Source organism: Macaca fascicularis, chromosome 7 (assembly GCF_037993035.2).
Source record: "Macaca fascicularis isolate 582-1 chromosome 7, T2T-MFA8v1.1".
Taxonomy (NCBI): Eukaryota; Metazoa; Chordata; class Mammalia; order Primates; family Cercopithecidae; genus Macaca; species Macaca fascicularis.
In genome coordinates, this window is record NC_088381.1 from 25,369,160 (window position 1) to 25,388,670 (window position 19,511).

General features: G+C 38.3%; 2 protein-coding genes across 4 annotated transcripts in view; one reads left to right on the top strand and one right to left on the bottom strand.

Moving 5' to 3' along the window:
• Positions 1–19,511, bottom strand: part of SHC4 (SHC adaptor protein 4) — a 141,783-nt gene that overhangs the window by 43,728 nt on the left and 78,544 nt on the right. Inside the window, exons 1-4 of one of the 3 annotated variants that reach the window (XM_073995769.1) lie at positions 11,276–11,388; positions 10,913–10,952; positions 5,362–5,415; positions 1,067–1,118 (exon numbers count right to left, since the gene is read on the bottom strand). In XM_073995769.1, coding sequence (XP_073851870.1) covers positions 1,067–1,118; positions 5,362–5,397 — 88 coding nt within the window. In that variant the 5' untranslated portion in view covers positions 5,398–5,415; positions 10,913–10,952; positions 11,276–11,388. Of the gene's footprint in view, positions 1–1,066; positions 1,119–5,361; positions 5,416–10,912; positions 11,202–11,275; positions 11,389–17,612; positions 17,733–19,511 lie in introns of those variants that run through there. The other 2 variants (XM_005559499.5, XM_073995768.1) reach the window with 2 other exon arrangements.
• Positions 11,457–13,152, top strand: EID1 (EP300 interacting inhibitor of differentiation 1). Its single transcript, XM_005559498.4, has one exon. The coding sequence runs from the start codon at positions 11,504–11,506 to the stop codon at positions 12,068–12,070; it is 567 nt and encodes a 188-aa protein (XP_005559555.1). The 5' UTR covers positions 11,457–11,503; the 3' UTR covers positions 12,071–13,152.

Genomic DNA, 19,511 nt, shown 5'->3' on the forward strand with positions numbered 1-19,511 from the left:
AAATTTTCAAGTCCTACTCCATGTCCACTTAATAAATGCTTGGAGGCAAACTCCATCCCTGGGACAGCAGAGGATGTGGCCTAACTAATACGTTCTAGTTAAGGAGGAAAACTAACTTAACACTTCTACCTAAGAGGAGTCTGAATGTCCCAGCCTCAGGGATGAGAAGCAATACTCACCATGTGACCTTGCTAAAACCTGAAACTAGAATTCCCATCAAATCACTCTTCCATTCACTCGGTCATTCGATAAAATAGTTTTTGAGTATCACCTATATGCTAGGCATCGTGATGAGTGCTAGGGAACAACAGCGAGTAAGAGAAACAGGTTCCTGCCCTCATAAAGATTTTAGCCTAGGAAAAAGGACACATTAAACATACAAACAAGTGCAATATGTGAGTAAATAAAATATTAAAAGTAATGGCGAACTGAGATTACTTTTGCACTAACCTATAATAGAAATGTGGAGTGTTAATGAAAAGAGAAATAAGTATTGTGATGCAGCAAGGTAGGATATGCTACTAGAGACAGGAGGTGCTATCAAAGAAGGTCTCTGAAGAAGAGGCATTTAAGCAGAAATCCAAATGGTGAAGTCAAGCATTCAAAGAGATACTACAGGCTCTTGAACAGCAAGTACACAGACACAGACACACACACACACACACAAACACACAAACACACACACACACACACACCCAAAACCAATGCAGGTCAATAACCTCACTCCTCACCGGCTTTGGTCTTATGTGTAATTCTTTTGTTCAGTGGGGATGTGACAGCCAGCCCCATCTATCATAACCATAATAGCTTCTCTTTTGAGTACACAAACAGCTAAGCCTTTGGTTTGCAGATCTTTAAAATGATTTAAATTTCATCTATATAGTTTTTCTACTTTGCTGTGCTAACAGGGTGATTTATTTCCAACTCAAATTTGCATAATATTTCTAGAATCCAACATAGCACCCTGGTGATATTCATCACTCTGTACATTGAAAATAATTGTTGGTTACTTTTTAGAGTTGGTATATACCAGCTCTTTAAAAAATCTGTAAGTTGCTTTCCATACCTCGTTGATTAACTGGATCTTTAGCTACGTAGGCAACATAGTCTGTAGTATCCTATAAAAAAGGGAAAATGACTGTATTTAAAATGGATGAACTGCACTGTTGAAAGAAACATATATTTCGGACATGATACTGAGGCAAGGACTTAAATACAAATGTTTTTATTTAAAGAGACAAGAAAAGCATTGTAAAAGGGAACATAAACAATATACACTATATAGTTTAACAATTATGGAGTCCATGTTCTCTGTCCATTGGGGAAAGAATCAGAAAATTAAAAATTTAGAGGCAGACTGTCATTAAGAATAAAATAGAAAGCAGATAGGGAATATGTTAGGACATATTCTTTAAAAATGGCTAGGGACTATGATGCTATCCTAGATTGAAAGTTGAAGTATCAGGGTTTATGCAATCACAAAGGTGACATAAACTAAGATAGGGCATCATGATTTCCTGTTGTCCAAACATATACCACATATATCAGAAAGTAAGTTGACTAAAGAGACATGTTGGATTTTGTGGTTGTTAGCTTGCTTGTATGCAGTGCAAGTTAACTTAAGGGATGATAAAGTGAAAATACAATGAATTTATTTGATCAATATACAGAAAAGAAAAATCATTTTTTAAAAAAAGAGAACCCCTGAAAAACTTAAGAAGTTCAAAAAGAGATGCACTGCTGACTTTGTAAAAACAAACAAACAAAATGCCACTTGGTAATCCCAGTTTTTATCGAAAACAATAAGCTGATGAACGATAAGGTTTTAATAATTAAAGATGCTTTTTGTTATCTAAGTTCGCGGGAAAAAAAATACACACAATGCCATTTGCAGATCAGAAGTATGACTCTCTAGAGGGAAGATGCAATCAACTGGCAGGAAATAAAAGCCCATGTTTGTAATACCCTCAAGGACAATCACTTAATAACCCACAATGAATCATCACACAGGAAGCGGATCTCAGGGTCAGCATAACTCGTCTTGGGCAATTAAAAAAATAATAATAACACATACCTAAGTAAATTTCTCTTATGCAAAAAGAAAAAAGGTTTTAAATATCCGCTAAATAAATAACGCCATATCTATGGGCTTTGTTTTACGTGAATTTAGAAGGAAAAGCACAATTGCTGGGGACTTTGCCACTCTTATTCAAGTGACGAGGTGGTCTGATGCCAGTCATGCTGTCTGGTAGGTCCAATTATGGGAAAGAGGCTGTGAGACCTCTCCAGACCTCAGTTTCCTCATCTTCAAAACAGCCTCCAACACTGGTATAGTTCTAAAATTCTATAGCTGTAAACATTTGGGAGAATTTACAGAATGCTAAAAGTAAAGCACAAATAGCAAGGGAAAATATGTTTAAACGTATTTAATTTTTGACATATTCACAATGCATTTGTTAAGTGGAGAAAGTATATATAGCCATAGAGACATTACCAACAAATGTTTTCAGGGCTGACGGATGGAAAACAAGTTAACTGTTTTTGCAAAGAGAGTAAAAATGAGGGTGAGCAAAGGCCAAGAGATGAGAAGACTATTCATTATTTTTGAAATTTTGGAGGAAATATTGGAGAAAGATTACTATGTTGGACCAAAGGGACTTTGAAGTCAGCTTCCTACCCTTGTATGTAGTTCGCCCTAAAGCTGTAAACTATCTCGGTTAGTATCCTAAAACAAATATGGGCATGTGTTATCAATAGTGGTAGTAGTTACTTCTTGTGACGGTGTGCCAGGCACTGTGCTAACACTAACCACGCATCATTTCAATTAATTCCCACAACACTGTCAGGCAATAGGGATTATCCTCCATTTACACATGAGGACTCTGGAGTTTAGGGAATTTAAATAAGTCAAGTCTACTTGACTCCAAAGCCTGGCAGTGCATCACACTGCCTCCCCGACCTGATGGTAAAACTTCATAGAGATGATTTCTAATGCCAGTGCTTAGGGTGGCTCCAGACTTCTATTTTACTAGACAGGTGCTTTAACCAACTAAGCCATGGCACTGCCGCCAGATTTCTATTTTAAATTTGAATCAACAGGCTTTCTCACCAGCTTCAGAGAGCACAGAGGTGCTCTCAATGCAGCAGGTACAAACCTTCCCCATAGTTGCCACAAATTATTTACTGTTTGTTTTTGATAGGAACAGTGCTTTGGTCAATTTAAAGAACTAAAGGCACGTGAAGAGAGTATGAAAAGATTTAAGATTCTGGAGAACAATAATAGAAATCATTCAGGGCATGCCTTGAGTAAATGAGTGTTTGCACACCAATCTAACATGATGACAACCCTGGAGAAATTTAGGGCAAACACCAATAATTATTTTTCATACTACACGTATAAACACTACTTTAAATCTCTTAAGAAAAGTATTTGAATTCCTTCATGGATGACTGAGCTAGGAAGACGAGAAAGTGCTGGTATTTTTCAGCCCGGATTCAGTAGACCCTCTCTGCCAGCCATCATCCTTGGTGTTGCTAATGAGGCCAGATTACAAGACTGGATGGAAAAGAGTCCAGATAGGCTCTTGGGTTCAAATAGCAGCTGCTAAGCACCTGACACCTTGTATGTCCCTTATTTGCTAATGGGAATTCACAATTAGGCATCTGTGGAATTTCTTGGGGAAAAGGTAGAACTCTTAACATTTGGTTTACTTTTAAAAATGGCAGCATCATAGAACTAATATATAATAGTTATTTGAAAATAACTACACCCCAGGCTAAAAGATGAGGAAGTAGTAATGCCTAAAGGGGAAACTGAATAACCATTAATTAGAAAACAAGGGTTTGAAATCCTATGAAGGCTGCTTTTCTTCCATGTGCTTCGTGAGCCAAGATCATGCCACTGCACTCCAGCCTGAGTGACAAGAGTGAGATTACGTCTCAAAAAAAAAAAAAAAAAAAAGCATGTCTTGGTTTGACATGCTTAAATACTTTGGGTCATTGGTAGCCAATGTGAAGACAAGTAATTATTGAGGTGTTTTTAAGAATTGGCTAATTTAAATAGCATTTAGCTATATATTTTATACACAGGTAAGTTACACCAACACCCAAGTGGAAGAACCTGCTTAAATACTTTAGATGCCAGTAAATGAAGCAATGATTACAGAGTAACTTCAGAACTTTACTTCCTTTTGCGATATACAATTATTTCTCCCCCATTGCATATTTAGCAAAAAGTTTAAAACAAATTAAAACTACCATGATATCAGCTGCCAGATTTAGTTTTTAGCATCCTCATATTTTCTTGGGTTTCTAGGTTATCATCCTATCATTGATGACTCTACATTTTATTCCTCAATTAGAAGTGAAAACTAAATGTGGTGGATAGAAAACAATCAATTGCTAAACTGAATTTTATTGGTTCGTTCCTGAAGGATATAATTTTTTTAAAAGAAATGCTTTGCAGAAAAGAAGGTAATACATTCTAAGAACAAGGTCTGTGTATGTTCCCCCTGTTTTCTTGACATTACTGATGTTTAACCATTATGAAAGTCATACTCTGTCCTCTTCTAACCTTTCATCAAAACATATGGAAGGTTAGAAGAGGAAAGAGTACAATAAAAAGACCGATAATGTCACAGAGTGGCAAAAGTATTCTTCTACTCCCTCAGCTTAAACAGATTTGCTTCTTGCTCAGTTGCAGGCTCCCTAGCTTCAAAGCCCCTCTCCTTTTGCTCTGGTCCAGAAATGGTGCAGTAGGGAGTCAAGGAATGACACTCCATTCTGCAAAGTAGGCTTGGAGAAATCCTGTACAATTTCCAGGAAATGAGTACCACACAACCTCTTCTTAGTAGAGAAGAACTATAAGTTCTCTCTCCCCAGCTCAGCATTTCCTCCATGAGCTCCTGCAAACCTGGTTGCTCATTCCAGATTAGACTTAGTTGACTTGGTTGATATACCAAGTGCAGTTGATTAGTAAAGTGTGCCAGAAACTCTGTGTTGAGAAGAAATTCTAAGGCAGGATTGAGCAACACATGTGTGACACACTTGCTTTTCATGACCTAGACATTATCAACAGGAAGCTTATTAGATGATAACTCCATGGCTAATAACATAATGCAGCACTACTAGATTCATCTACTAATCCAAATATTTTAAAATTTAATGATAGGAAATATTTTGCCCAAGGCAAATTTTTTATTATCTGCTACATGTAGCGATTCACAGACTGTAATAGGATGTTAGGAAAAGACATGTAGTGGCTAATATGGTTTATGTAAAAGTTTTTTTTTTATCATCCAGCCCCAAACGTCAAGAAGTTATTTTAACTCATAAAAAGAACTTTTGTGAATCCATACTTACAGGATCCCCTCCAGAGGCAAACGAAATAGACTGCATATGATGATTTGCAATAATCTGAAAAACATAAACATGTATGCTAATATGAAGTAATCATTATTTCTAGTTATATACAGTGTAACAGTAATAGACATACATTTGTTTGTTTTGTTTTTACCTGATCAGCATCCCTTTGGAAACCACCCCACCTACGCTCTATAATAATCTCATTTAAACCATGAGATTCTGGTGATTTTGTAATGCCCATCTCACTGCCCTTGCCTACCCAGGTGGAATATTATCTAGGGCTAGCCAATCAGAAAATACCATCTCTCTGGATACAGCAGAGCCAATCAATGTCTTTTGAGAAGAATTGAAATGAATAATAGGAGAGAAAGCATCTCTCTCTGCCATTAAAAACTATGTAAGCCCAAAGCTTCTGGGGGCCATATTATGCTGCTATGTGAGAAAAGTCTGCTGGAATATGAAGTTTTTCTTCTGATGAAAATCAGAACTGAGAACTAAAAATAGGAAAAAAAAGTCTGCTGGTAACATTTGTTCCATCACTTTAACCAATATATTTCACCCTGTCGCTTTATATTTTTGTTTATTTTTGCAAAAGTTAGTTTGAATTTGATTTCAGTCATTCACTACTAAATGTATCCTGAGCAAGGCACTAACATTAAGACTTCTAATATGAATAAGAATCGCCAAGTAAAGTGCATTAATCAGCTAAGAAGACTGTCCCTTATTTGAGAGTCTAGGATTGCTTGTTTGGAAACCACAGTGTAATGACCATTTGCAGAGCCATATTTGTCATGCTATTTTGAAGGTTCATTAAAACACCAACTATGCACCTATTGACTAATCCTGTTTTCAGAATTGTGTGACAGAATCTACCAAAGCTGATTATATGAGATGACCAAGCAATTCTATTCCTAGATGTATATCCAACACAATTGTGTAAATATGTGCAACAAAAAATATTCTCAAAGAAGATAATAACTGCCCTGTTCATAAAGCCCTAAATTGGAAACAACCCCAATGATGACTATTGTAATATTCAAATGGTGGCATACTATATAGCAACAACATGTTTGTTGAGCAAAAGAAGCCTAATACAAAGAATATATACTGCATGGCTTAATTTATATGAAGTTCAAAACTAGGCAAAATTATGGTATTTGAAATCAGAATAGTGGTTATTTCTGGAGCACAGGAAGAAGGGGCAAACAGTTTTCCGGGATGCTGGAGTTTCTTGATCAGAGTATTGGTTATACAACTGTTCATTCTGTGATAATTATTATGGACTTATTATCTGTGTACTTGTCTACATTTATATTTCAGTAAAAACAAAGTCAATATACAAAGATCAATGTCATTCCCATATATCAACAATAGTTGGCCAGGCACAGTGGCTCACGCCTGTAATCCCAGCACTTTGGGAGGCCAAGGTGGGCAGATCACGAGGTCAGGAGATCGAGACCATCCTGGCTAACATGGTGAAACCCCGTCTCTACTAAAAATACAAAAAATTAGCCGGGCATGGTGGTGGGCACCTGTAGTCCCAGCTACTTGGGAGGCTGAAGCAGGAGAATGGCGTGAACCTGGGAGGTGGAGCTTGCAGTGAGCCGAGATCGTACCACAGCACTCCAGCCTGAGAAACAGAGTGAGACTGTCTCAAAAAACAAACAAACAAACAAAAGCCAATTAGACACTGTATTTGGGGGAGAAAGGTACACTTTGTAAGAGTACTTTAGTATAAAACTAATAAGAATCATGTAATGCTTTTTGGAAAACTTCATTGAAGAGTATAAATAAGACCTGAACAAATAGAAAGATATATATCACTTTCACGTATGAGAAGACGGTATGACAAAGGTGTCAATCCTACCCCAGATTAATTTATAAATTCCATGCAATCCCAATAAAAATGCTTCTAAAATTCACATGGAAGAATAAATGTGCAAGAGAGCTAAAGCAAATTTTAAAAGAACAAATGCATAAGAATTCCTTTATCAGATAAGAAATATTATAATATCATATTCAAGATGCCCCTAAATTCATATGAAAGAATAAATGAGCAAGAAGAGTTAGGGCAATTTTTTAAAGAACAAAGACAAAATATTCCTGATCAAACAGCAAGATATGAAAGTGTAGAAATTTCACAAGAATTCAAAGTCTAAAAATAGACTCATGTATTTAAGAACTTTTAGTCTATGATAAATGTGACACCAAGCAGCAGTCAGCCAGAAATTATGTGTCCATGGTGAGGAGAAATAGAGCAGAGGCTCCCAACTCCCCTGGCCACAGACCAGTACCAGTCTGTGGTCTGTTAGGAACCGGGCTGCACAGCAGGAGGTGGGCAGTGGGCGAGCGACAGAAGCTTCATGTGTATTTACTGCTGCTTCCTGTTGCTCACATTACTGTCTGAGTTCTGTCTCCTGTCAGATCAACGGTGACGAACGGTGACGTCAGATTCTCATAGGAGAATGAACCCTTTTGTGAACTACGCATATGAGGGATCTACGTTGCATGCTCCTTATGAGAATCTAATGCTTGATGATCTGAGGTAGAGCTGAGGTGGTGATGCTAGCGCTGGGGAGTGGCTGCAAATACAGATTAACAATAGCAGAGAGGTTTGATTGCACAGAGACCATAATAAATCAATTGCTTGCAGACTCATATCAAAACCCTATCAGTAAGTAGCAAGTGACACTTAAGCTGCATCTGGTGGCAGGCTACGTAGTGGCAAGTGAGTTGATGTACTTCAGTTTGTACAGCTGCAGCTGATGGCAGGCTTTAAGTCAGAATCTGACGATTTTAGTTTGTGCCTGGCCCGCCCATTATCTTATTTACCACTTCCAGCCATGTCTCTTTCCTGCACCGTGCACTTTCTCAGTCAGTTTTGGTAAGCCCATTAGCTAACCCTAGCCAAAATAAGTAAAAAACAAACTTCGCTGGAGAGCTTCTTTGAAAAGGGAGAAAGATCCACGATGAGACTGCAGAAGACTTTAAGGCTGCCAACAAAAACAAAGCTGCATTTAAAAGAAAATATCAAGAGTCCTACTTAAAATACCAGTTCATTACAACAGGTGATTCACATTCTCCAAGCTCACTTTGTATAATATGTAGCAAGTGGCTGTGTAACAAATCCATGAAGCCTTCTAAACTGCTTTGTCACATGGAGACCAAGCACCCTGCATTAATACTAAGCCTTTGGAGTTTTTCAAAAGAAAACAATGTGAACATAAAGAATAGAAGCAATTATTGAAGGCTACCACTTCATCAAATGTGTCTGCACTGAGAGCATCATTCTTAGTGGCTAACCACTTTGCTAAAGCTAAGAAGCCCTTTACTATTGGTGAAGAGTTGATCCTGCCTGCTACTAAGGACATTTGTCATGAACTTTTAGGAGAGGCTGCAGTTCAAAAGGTGGCATGGGTTCCTCTTTTGGCTAGCACCACAACTAGATGAATTGATTAAATATCAGAGGATAATGAGGTACAATTGTTAGAAAGGATTAATGAGTCACCGTGGTACACAATCCAGGTTGATGAGTCTACTGATGCTGACAACAAAGCAACAATGCTTTTTTGAGTATGATATATTTTTCAGGAGGATGTGAATGAGGATACATTATATGCACTTTTGTTGCCAACCAGCACCACAGCTGCAGAACTATTCAAGTCTTTGAATAATTACATATCAGGAAAATGGAATCAGTCATTTTGCATCGGTATATGCATGGGTGAAGCAGTTGCCATGACTGGATGGCATTTTGGTTTCACTAATCAGGTCAAAGAGGTCACTTCTGAATGTGAGTCTATGCACCGTGTCATCCATACAGAAATGATGGCTAGTTGGAAAATGTCACCTGAAGTTAACAACATTTTGCAGTATGTGATTAAAATTATCAACCATATTATACATGCCCTTCACTCACATCTGTTTGCACAGCTCTGTGAGGAGATGGACGCAGAGCACATAATGTCTTCTCTTATACACAGAAGTGAGATGGCTTTCTAAAGGTAGATCACCGGCCAGAGTTTTCGAGTTAAGAGAGCTGCTGCAGAGATTTCTTTTTAGAAAAACAGTCACCATTGGCAGCACATTTCAGTAACACAGAATGGGTCACAAAACTTGCTTACTTGTGTGACGTATTCAACCTGCTCAATGAACTCTATCCGTCACTTCAGGGAAGAACAACAACTGTGTTCAAGTTGGCAGATAAAGTGGCTGCTTTCAAAGCTAAACTGGAATCATGGGGGTGACAAATGAACACTGGGATTTCTGACATTTCAAACATTAGCAGAGATTTTGAAAGAGACTGAGCCAGGGTCTTCTTTCTCCCAGCTGGTGCATGATCACCTATCTCAGCTTTCCAGAGATTTTGAGCATTACTTCCCGTATTAGTCAGGGTTCTCCAGAAGGACAGAACTAATGGAATATATATACACATATATACATATACACACACATATATATACACATATATATATGTAAAGGGGAGTTCATTAAGTATTGACTCACACTATCACAAGGTCCCACAATAGGCCATCTGCAGGCTAAGGAGCGAGGAGAGCCAGTCCAAGTTCTAAAACTGAAGAACCTGGAGTCCGATGTTCGAGGGCAGGAAGCATCCAGCACAGGAGAAAGATTTAGGCTGGGAGGCTAGGCCAGTCTCTTTTCACATTTTTCTGCCTGCTTATATTCTAGCCACGCCGGCAGCTGATTAGATTGTGCCCACCCAGATTAAGGGTGGGTCTGCCTTTCCCAGTCCACTGACTCAAATGTTAATCTCCTTTGGCAACACCCTCATACACACACCAAGGATAAATAATTGTATCCTTCAATCCAATCAAGTTGACACTCAGTATTAACCATCACACTTCCCATCCACAAAAGACAGAATGGATCTGTGACCCATTTGTGAATAAGCCAGGTGAATCCACTTTGTCCATGCTAGAAGAGGATCAACTGCTTGATATTGCAAATGGCGGTGGCCTTAAAAGTATGTTTGAGACAACTTCAAATCTCCATACGTTCTCGATTAAAGTCAAGGCGGAATATCCTGAGATTGCCACAAAAGTACTGAAAAGTCTCCTTTCATTTTCAACATCCTATCTTTGTGAGGCAGGATTTTCCACAGTAACAGCAACCAAAATGAGATTACAGAATCCACTGGACATAAGGAACACACCTTGGGTGTCACTGTGTCTCATCACCGTCTAGTTGCAGGACCGTCTAGTTGCAGGAAAACAAGCTCAGGGCTCCCACTGATTCTACATTATGGTGAGTTGTATAATTCTACGTAACTACAATGTTATAATAATAGAAATAAAGTGCAGAATAAATGAAACGTGCTTGAATCCTTAAGTATACACAGTCATATAATTCACAGAAGTATATACAACTTAAAAGCAGACGCTTTTAAGTTGAAGACAGGTAAAACATGTTTTTAAAAAACACACAAAATAGTATTTTGCTATGAATACATAAAGATACATGTAAATGCAAATAAAAAGAATTTAAAGAGTACACGCCGCGTTGGTAATAGTGGAAAAATACCTACCCGGAGAAAAGAAATGGGACCAAGTATTTCTTCGCTATAACTAAAAAAAAAAAAAAAAAAAAAAGGACAATATATATGTCGTTTGTGAATTTAACTTTTTAAATGACAACACTAAAAGGACAGAATGGATTAGTTCTTAATATGCTGATCTGTGGTTATGGATGTTGTCTGGTTTGGAAACGTGGATTTAGAAGTCATCAGCACATAGATAAATTGCCCTGGGGAGGAGGAAGAAGGGAGGGGAGGCACATTAATGTTAGGAGGGCCATGTAAAGTTATTTTCCAGTTTGCTGCATCACAAGCAACAGTAGGGTTAAGTAACACAGAAACTGTTACGCTCTTGCCTACAGGGTCCCTAGATACCAAGTTCGAATCGACGGAAACTTAGCTCAAAAAGCGACGCCCACATCCCGGGAAAAACATTGAGCTACTCCAACCACAGTGGCGCGCCAAGCAGGAGGCGGTACCTGAGGACCACGCCTGCGCGCGGGGTTACGCAAGCGCGCAGCTTTTGCGCACGCGCACAAACGCACGGCCGCGCAGCATCTATCTTGCTGGAAGCTTTTTCCGAGAGGTTGAGCGGTTTGCATAATGTCGGAAATGGCCGAGTTGTCCGAGCTATATGAAGAGAGCAGTGACCTGCAAATGGATGTGATGCCTGGCGAGGGTGACCTACCGCAGATGGAGGTAGGCAGCGGGAGCCGGGAGCTATCCCTGCGTCCCTCCCGCAACGGGGCCCCGCCACAGCTCGAGGAGGAAGGCCCAATGGAGGAGGAGGAGGCCCAGCCAATGGCGGCGCCAGAGGGGAAACGGAGCCTTGCTAACGGGCCCAACGCTGGGGAGCAGCCAGGCCAGGTGGCGGGCGCAGACTTCGAGAGCGAGGACGAGGGCGAGGAATTTGATGACTGGGAGGACGACTACGACTATCCCGAAGAGGAGCAGCTTAGTGGTGCCGGCTACAGAGTATCAGCTGCTCTTGAAGAAGCCGACAAGATGTTTCTGAGAACAAGAGAAGCAGCCCTGGATGGCGGGTTTCAGATGCATTATGAGAAGACCCCGTTTGATCAGTTAGCTTTTATCGAAGAGCTTTTTTCACTGATGGTTGTCAATCGTCTGACCGAAGAACTCGGCTGTGATGAGATTATTGATAGAGAGTAGTTACATGCTGTTAAAAGAGGAGGAAACTACTTGAGGAGGGACCCAACTTTCCGCTATCTTTTGGGTTCATTCCAAATAGTTTTGTGCCATTGAAAAACTTGACCTTCAAAAAAATTTGTTTTTCAGAATAGAAGACAATAGGACAGTGACTGCACAGTTGTGAAAAAGGAGAATCATTAAAGAAAAAGGAAAAAAGATTTTAAGACCGTTGAAATCTGTTATCAAGAATGTGCTAAAACACCTATGGCTTTGACTTTGTTATTGATCCAGATTATTTTCCTTGCATTGGGGAAAATATCTTTCATATTTGTTTGCTGTAAAGATGGTTTTGCAAGAATAAGTCATGACCAAGACAAACTGCCAATACAAGAGCCCACTGATATTAATTATATAATGAGAAAAAATGTATCCAACTAGGACACATATCTTTTGAGTTATTTGGACTGAAAGTTTAAGAAAACTTGGGAAATTCTATTTTGTGATCTAGTCAAGCCGTAGTTATCAAAGGCTAAATTTTCAGTGTAAGACAAATGAAGTATTCTTCATTATTCCAAAAGGATGAGTAAACTCAAAGATGTATCACGTGTGCTCTGTATCTTAAGATGTGTTTCCAAGAGCGTCTGAAATTTTGTTTGTACATGTATCTTGATCATTTATAAAGCCACTGTGATATATAAATCAAGAAAATTCATTGTCATAACCATTTTTAAAAGTCAAAAATTAAGACATCTTTAATTAAAAACTTTCAAATCTAGACACTAAATGTGTGTGAATGTACAAAGAAACCATTGCTCACGCTGTTATATACTAGAGAAATTTTGTTTTGCTTGCTGTTTTAACTTGACAGGTGAAATACTTTAGTTGAACTTCATATTGTAAGAACTGTTAATAAAAAGTTGTCAAGTAAAAAGCCCTATATCTAAAAAGACTTTATGAACAGTTATTCTATCAACTTTTAAAGGTTTTAAACCTACCCAGAAATTACCTTGGTATCTGAAGTTTCCCTCTGTCTCCTCCTCTAATTAAGCTTGTTATTTGTTATGCACCAGCATTGGAGATAATAAAATTTCTTGTTCTGTGTATTTTGTTTGGCTAATAATATTGTATACATACTTTATACTAGTTTTTATTGTATGTGTTAACCAGTATTAAGGGAAAATAATCCAGCTTCAGCTATCTAATTCACAAATTAATTTCTGGAAATTAAACTTTGTAAATTAAGTTTTTGCCCTACAAGAATTTGCTGGTCTAGGAAAACCTGCCCTATCAATGAGTATGTTGCCATGGTTACCTTACTAAGATGCTGAGGTTCTAGGAGAGTAATGATTACATCAGAAGGCTATGTTCAGCAAAATGAGTATATCAGCAGGTTTTATCATGATCAGTAAAAAGGTTCCAGATGCTTCTGCTCCATTATAGCAGTAAAGAACAAATATCCAATGCAACAGGACAATTCAGAGCATTATTTATTTTATGGTCATCCTGCCTTTTGGGGAGAGAGAGATCTGTAAAAGATAGGACTGTGACAAGGATGATCAGAATTGTTCAGACACTAGCTGGGTTGGGAGGGAGAGATGGTGGAAGTAAAGTGTTGGTGCTTGAACTTCTTAATCCTACCACTTCCACTGCTATCTCAATTAGCCTGTAGCTACGGTCAGATGAGTGTGGATAGATAATTAATTGCATGTGTGATGTAAATTAGTTTGAATGGGGGTATGCTAGTGCACAATAAACTGGCTGGTTGTATTTACCTCCAGATGTTTATCTTTACTAGGAAAGATAAACTCTTGGGGAAAAAAAATCTGACGTCCACAAACTAGAAGGTTGTGATTCTGTTTCTCTCTGGGACTAAGTAGGGCACAAGAGTTGGGGGTGGGAAACACTCCCTGTTACATCTGAAGGCCCATCTTGGGGAGAAAAACTTGGGCTCTGCAATTGGCTCGGTTGTTTTTCAGTCTTAAAAATAGGCAGTAAGCAGAGAGACAATGAAAATTGTAAATACTTATTTGTATTTATTGAGGATAGAAAATTAACATTTTAACACCCCTTTTAGGGGTGTAAAATCATTTGTATTTCCTTTACATGCAGTTACCACAGACAAACCAGACTACTTGGTTAAAATTTGGGTTCTACTATTTGTTAGCTCAGTAACTGGGAAATTAATCTCTCGGGCTCGGGTCCTGAACTGAAAATAAGGACAATTGGATGTACCTTACAAATTGTGAGGACTAAATGAAGATGTGTGTGAGAGTGTGTGTGTGTTTGTGTGTGTGTGTGTGTTTGTGTGTGTGTGTGTGTGTGTATCTTCATTTAAGGGAACTAGAGAAAGGAGTTCTGGGGAAATTCTAACTGATTTTGCAAGATAGGGGATTTAAAGAAGCTTTTGAGTACACAGTGTGATTAGGGAGAGTTTTGCAAATTTATCCATATGTATTACAAATGTTCGCTTAGATCAGATATCCCATGTTGGCTATCTTCAGGCCACAGATCTATTTTGTTTGGTTCATGCTTATAATTTTAAGAGACCAACATCTCAGTACAGAGATAGCAGCTAAAAATCTAGATTCTTACCTTTTTATTATTATTTTTTTAAAGTAAAAGATCTGGGAGCCTTTGACCTATAGACCTATGTAGCCAAAAACCAAACAGACAAAAAAGCAAACAAACAAAAACATCTGATTCACCTTTAGACAAGGAAGGCGTTCTGTTTGCCAAGTGTCAGTGTTATCTCCCCAACATAGAGGCCAGGTAGCACTTGATATTTATCATTGGGCTTGCACCATTGTTTTTTCTTGTGCTTGCACAGCTTGCGTTACCTACTTGGCCTCTAAATATCTCAAGTTGCCTCTCCTTGTAGAGACTAAAGGATGTCTCAGTTTTTGCCTGTTTTACCTTAACTCTATTACCCTTCTGAATTCAGTATCTGTTAGAGTTGTAGAAATCAGTAAAGAATTAGTGGGAGTGTGAGCTACTGAGACTCTGACGTTTTTGCTTGAGGCCCTAAAATACTATATTAAAGTATGTCAATAAAGTCTGTCGCTTGAATTTTGAAACAAGGAAATACCTATAGCTTACCCTTGCAAAAGTGTATTTTCCCATCTTGAAATATGGTAATATTTAAAAATTGCAAGCATTACATGTTTAATATTTTCTGCCTCTGGAGGTTTGTAAAATATTTTCTGGGAACGAATGGTTATATTCTTGATGTTCTCAGTGACCAAAGATAAATGTGAACTATCTGTTCCATAAATGCTATCATCTATGAATATATCCATAAACTTGAACCTTTGTTTTTAGTCCAAAGTATATCTTAGAAATTAAGTGGGGATGGGGAAAGCATTAATATTTCTTTGTATTTATTTTAGAACTTCCAGTGGTAGCGTTAAGGATTTAATTAATCCTTTTCTTGTGCTGTATCCACAAGGTCTCTAATCTTCGCTGTGTTCATTTCTTAAACATTTTAGTTGCCTTTCTCACAAGACATAAAGCTTCTTGAGTTGAGGCCTCTACAGTGGCACGTCTCTCCCACCTTCCAGCCATTTCCCCTAGGCCTGCAGAAAAGCTCAAAATAGTTATTAAAAATCAGCCCTCAGGTCTGAGATAAATGAGATCTTAACTTTGGTCCCCACTCCAGCAGTGGGCTGAATACAACCCCGTTCCATGGCACCAGTGCAGAAAAGATGTGGATTACTTTAAAAGGCACATCATATTACTACAGTTACTGGTAATGAAAATCACCCGTTATCCTCACCTCTGTTTTGCCTGAAAGGTTATGGATGGGTAGTAATACTTTGCCCTAAAGAAGGGTACTGAAGGGGAAAGAGAGACTGAGAATAAACTCTGCCCCACCACATACACCACAATCCCATTCTTCATAAATTCCTCATTCATTTCAGGAACCCCACAGAAAGGGTCATCTTAAAAAATGATCATTAGATTCTACCCAAAAGGCTGTCATTATGATGGCTTCAGCTTTGCCCACTCTTCCTCCCTTACAAAACTCCGAGATAATCTGAGGGCTCCTCTACTTAGTGAGATTTCATAACTAAAAGCATTGAACTTTCGTAGTACCATCCGTGTGAATGAAAACTAAAAATAAATTTTGCATCTACATATGTACTGAAGTCGAAATGTCAGAATGACTGAATGAATGTTTTACCACTCATATGTGTCATGTCTTCCAAGCACAGCCCAAAATGTTATGCTCTCTTTACACCAATGGCATCACCACTCTTGGAAGATCAATCAGGACCCAACTAGACAAGAATTTACTTGTAACTGTTTCATGTTAGCACTTTTCCTCTAAGGTGTTGTATACTACTGCTTAAACAGTGTATTTTATTCTGTTTTTTAATTTAGAAAATAAAATAGCCCTCAAAACCTGTACTTATATGTTACTGATAATTTTATAATCTTATAATATGTTCTTCCTATTAAGTACTGAGTATATGAAAAGGTCTCTGAGAATATTTGAGTAAATAATAATAATAGGTATTATGTGACTGGCACATGCTATATAATTTACATCTATTATCTCATTGAATCCTCTAAACAGACCTATGAGACACTTAAAATCCATCCTCTCAGAAACCTTATAAATAAGTACCATAATCCTCATTTCACTGATGAAGAAAACTGAAGCCCAGAGTAGTAGAGTCACTTGCTAGTAAGTGGTAAAGCCAGCATTTCAACCCATATGTAACCTCAGAGCTTTTAGCATGTTATTATTATTAAGTACACATTAAACCTTGATCAACAGCACTCCACACAATAAAACCTTAACTGTAAAGAAACTTGGATCACAACATATTAGACAAAGAGGAAAATCAGATCTGAACACACATACATAACCTGATAGAAGGAATTTAGTTTAAAAAATTAAAAGCAAGCCAAACAAAATGTCCTTGTTAAGGCACATATTTAGCCCAATGCCTACGTAAATTCTACATTTGCTTCAGCAATGCTGTTCTTTGAGAAATGAGGTTCACAATGAAAACTTAGGCACACCACAGTATCATAAATTATTAAGGAAGAAAGCATTCTCTTTTATACAATACCATTTTAGAAAGCTTCTCAACCACAAGAATTGGAAGAAAATATTTTCTGCTTAAATTTCAGTTTGCTAGAACACTAACCCTAACATCACCTTTCCCGTTTGTCCCTCATCTGCACCCTGGCCCAACACACAGTCTGTCAGTTGTGATAATGGAATTGCTATCCATTTGGGGAGGGTTGGTGGAGACATCAATGATCAATTTAAGGATATGAGTTGCTAAATGATATTTTCTATGTTCTTTGCACCTTAGTTCTTCATTCAAAGCCAATTAGGTAGGGGCACGTATGTAGGTGGTTACATGCCCCAGTGATGGGTTGGTAATGCTGTTGTTCTAATGATTGTTATGCATAAATCTTCAGCAGATTTTTCCCTTGTGCTGTCTTAAGTTGTAGGCATACTCTGTCTAAAACTTTATTCTTTTCATTATCCCCAGGCTTCTGTGGAAAAATAGATACGTTAAACTATAAAAGACATTTGTGATCTTACCTGTTGGTTGTCAAGATTCATCAGTGTGAGACTGCATGTTGAGATGGTCAGTTTTATATTCATTCCTGAAAACTGAAGATTACTTTTGCCAAGAACTGTTGATAGGAACTTAACTGGAGGCTTTAAAAATTAAAGAAGAAAAACAAAACACTGTCAGGAATTTTGTCACAGAATGAATGTTAATGTTTTTTAAATGTTAAAAATGAGTCAAAGTCCAAACTCTTCCTTTCTATTTTACCTTATATAAATCAAATGAAAGGGAATTATTTTTATTAAATAAACATTTTTTTAAAATCAGAATGCAGCAAATTCTTTATTAAGTAGTGAAATTTAGGGCCTCAGAACTTTCTCCTAGTTTCTCTCCTCCCCAGGTGCTGGGAGTGGACTCCTGCTTGAATGTAAACAAATTCCTGTGAGAGTTTAGACCAGCTGAACTCTTGCGTCCTTTTCAATACGGCAAATCTAAAAGAAGAAAAATTTGACAATCCACTGAATCTAACGCCACAGAAGGCATTGATGAACTCTCCAATTACACAACTGCTTCCTTCTCTGAAGCCATCCCTGTTCCTCCCTCATCTTTCCCTTGCCAGAGTTAAAAAGTCCTCTCTACTAGTCTAATTGTTACCTTCAGATAATCATGATGCCTGAAATTCTAACATTGGGCATTCTTTTAGGTTAAATCGTTGTTTTCAGAAGGTCCTAATTGTTAAAATGAACAAATATTACTAGGAAGGCGTTAGCCCCTTCCACATTAACTCATTAATAAAGATGATTTACCAGAAATTACTAATAGAGATTTAGAAGAAGATCCTGAGGAAAGGGATATGTTTTTTTGTTTGTTTTGTTTTTGTTTGTTTGTTTGTTTTTTGAGACGGATTCTCGTTCGGTCGCCCAGGCTGGAGTGCAGTGGCGCGATCTGGAAAGGGACATGTTTTGATAGAAGTCAAAATTCTGGACCAGGCATTTCTCAAGAAGAGGAGGTGTGGGGGTTTGGTGAAGAATCATGAGAGTAGGGGGTACCCAGGAATTATAAAGAAAAGCACTGGGGTCATATGTCCACAAAGGCATACCAACAGGGGGGCGAGAGGGTGGGCTGGTAGATTTCCTCAGGCAGAAATGCCACTTACCAACTGATGACCTTGGACAAATAACCTTTCTAAGCCTCAATTTCCTTTTATATAAAAAGTGCGGGGAAAACAGTAGCCACATCATAAGGGCTGTTGTGAAGATTAATAACTGGAGAACATTTAGCACAGTATTTGGCTAGGTACATGAGAGCTATTATTATTATTATTATTACTTATTTTTGCCCTTCCCAACATTAAAAATTCTAAGAAATAATTTGAGAGATTTAAATGCTTTGATGGATGCTTGGATTAAGTCCTGAAATCCTCTGCTGGAAAGTGGACCAGCTGATGGAAATCAGTGATTCCTCAGCATATGAATCAATACTTTGAGGCAATCAGTGAAAACACAATTTGTTTCTGTCCTAGTTTTGCTCTCATTTGATTCATTCTGGAGCCATACCAAACTGTTAAACACATACTGTTGAAATTTTTTCTTTTTTTTTTTTGAGACGGAGTCTCGCTCTGTCGCCAAGGCTGGAGTACAGTGGCCGAATCTCAGCTCACTGCAAACTCCGCCTCCCGGGTTTACGCCATTCTCCTGCCTCAGCCTCCCGAGTAGCTGGGACTACAGGCGCCTGCCGCCTCTCCCGGCTAGTTTTTTTTTCGTATTTTTTAGTAGAGACGGGGTTTCACCGTGTTAGCCAGGATGGTCTCAATCTCCTGACCTCGTGATCGGCCCGTCTCGGCCTCCCAAAGTGCTGGGATTACAGACTTGAGCCACCGCGCCCGGCCACACTGTTGAAATTTAATGTACAGTTTTATTTTTAATTCC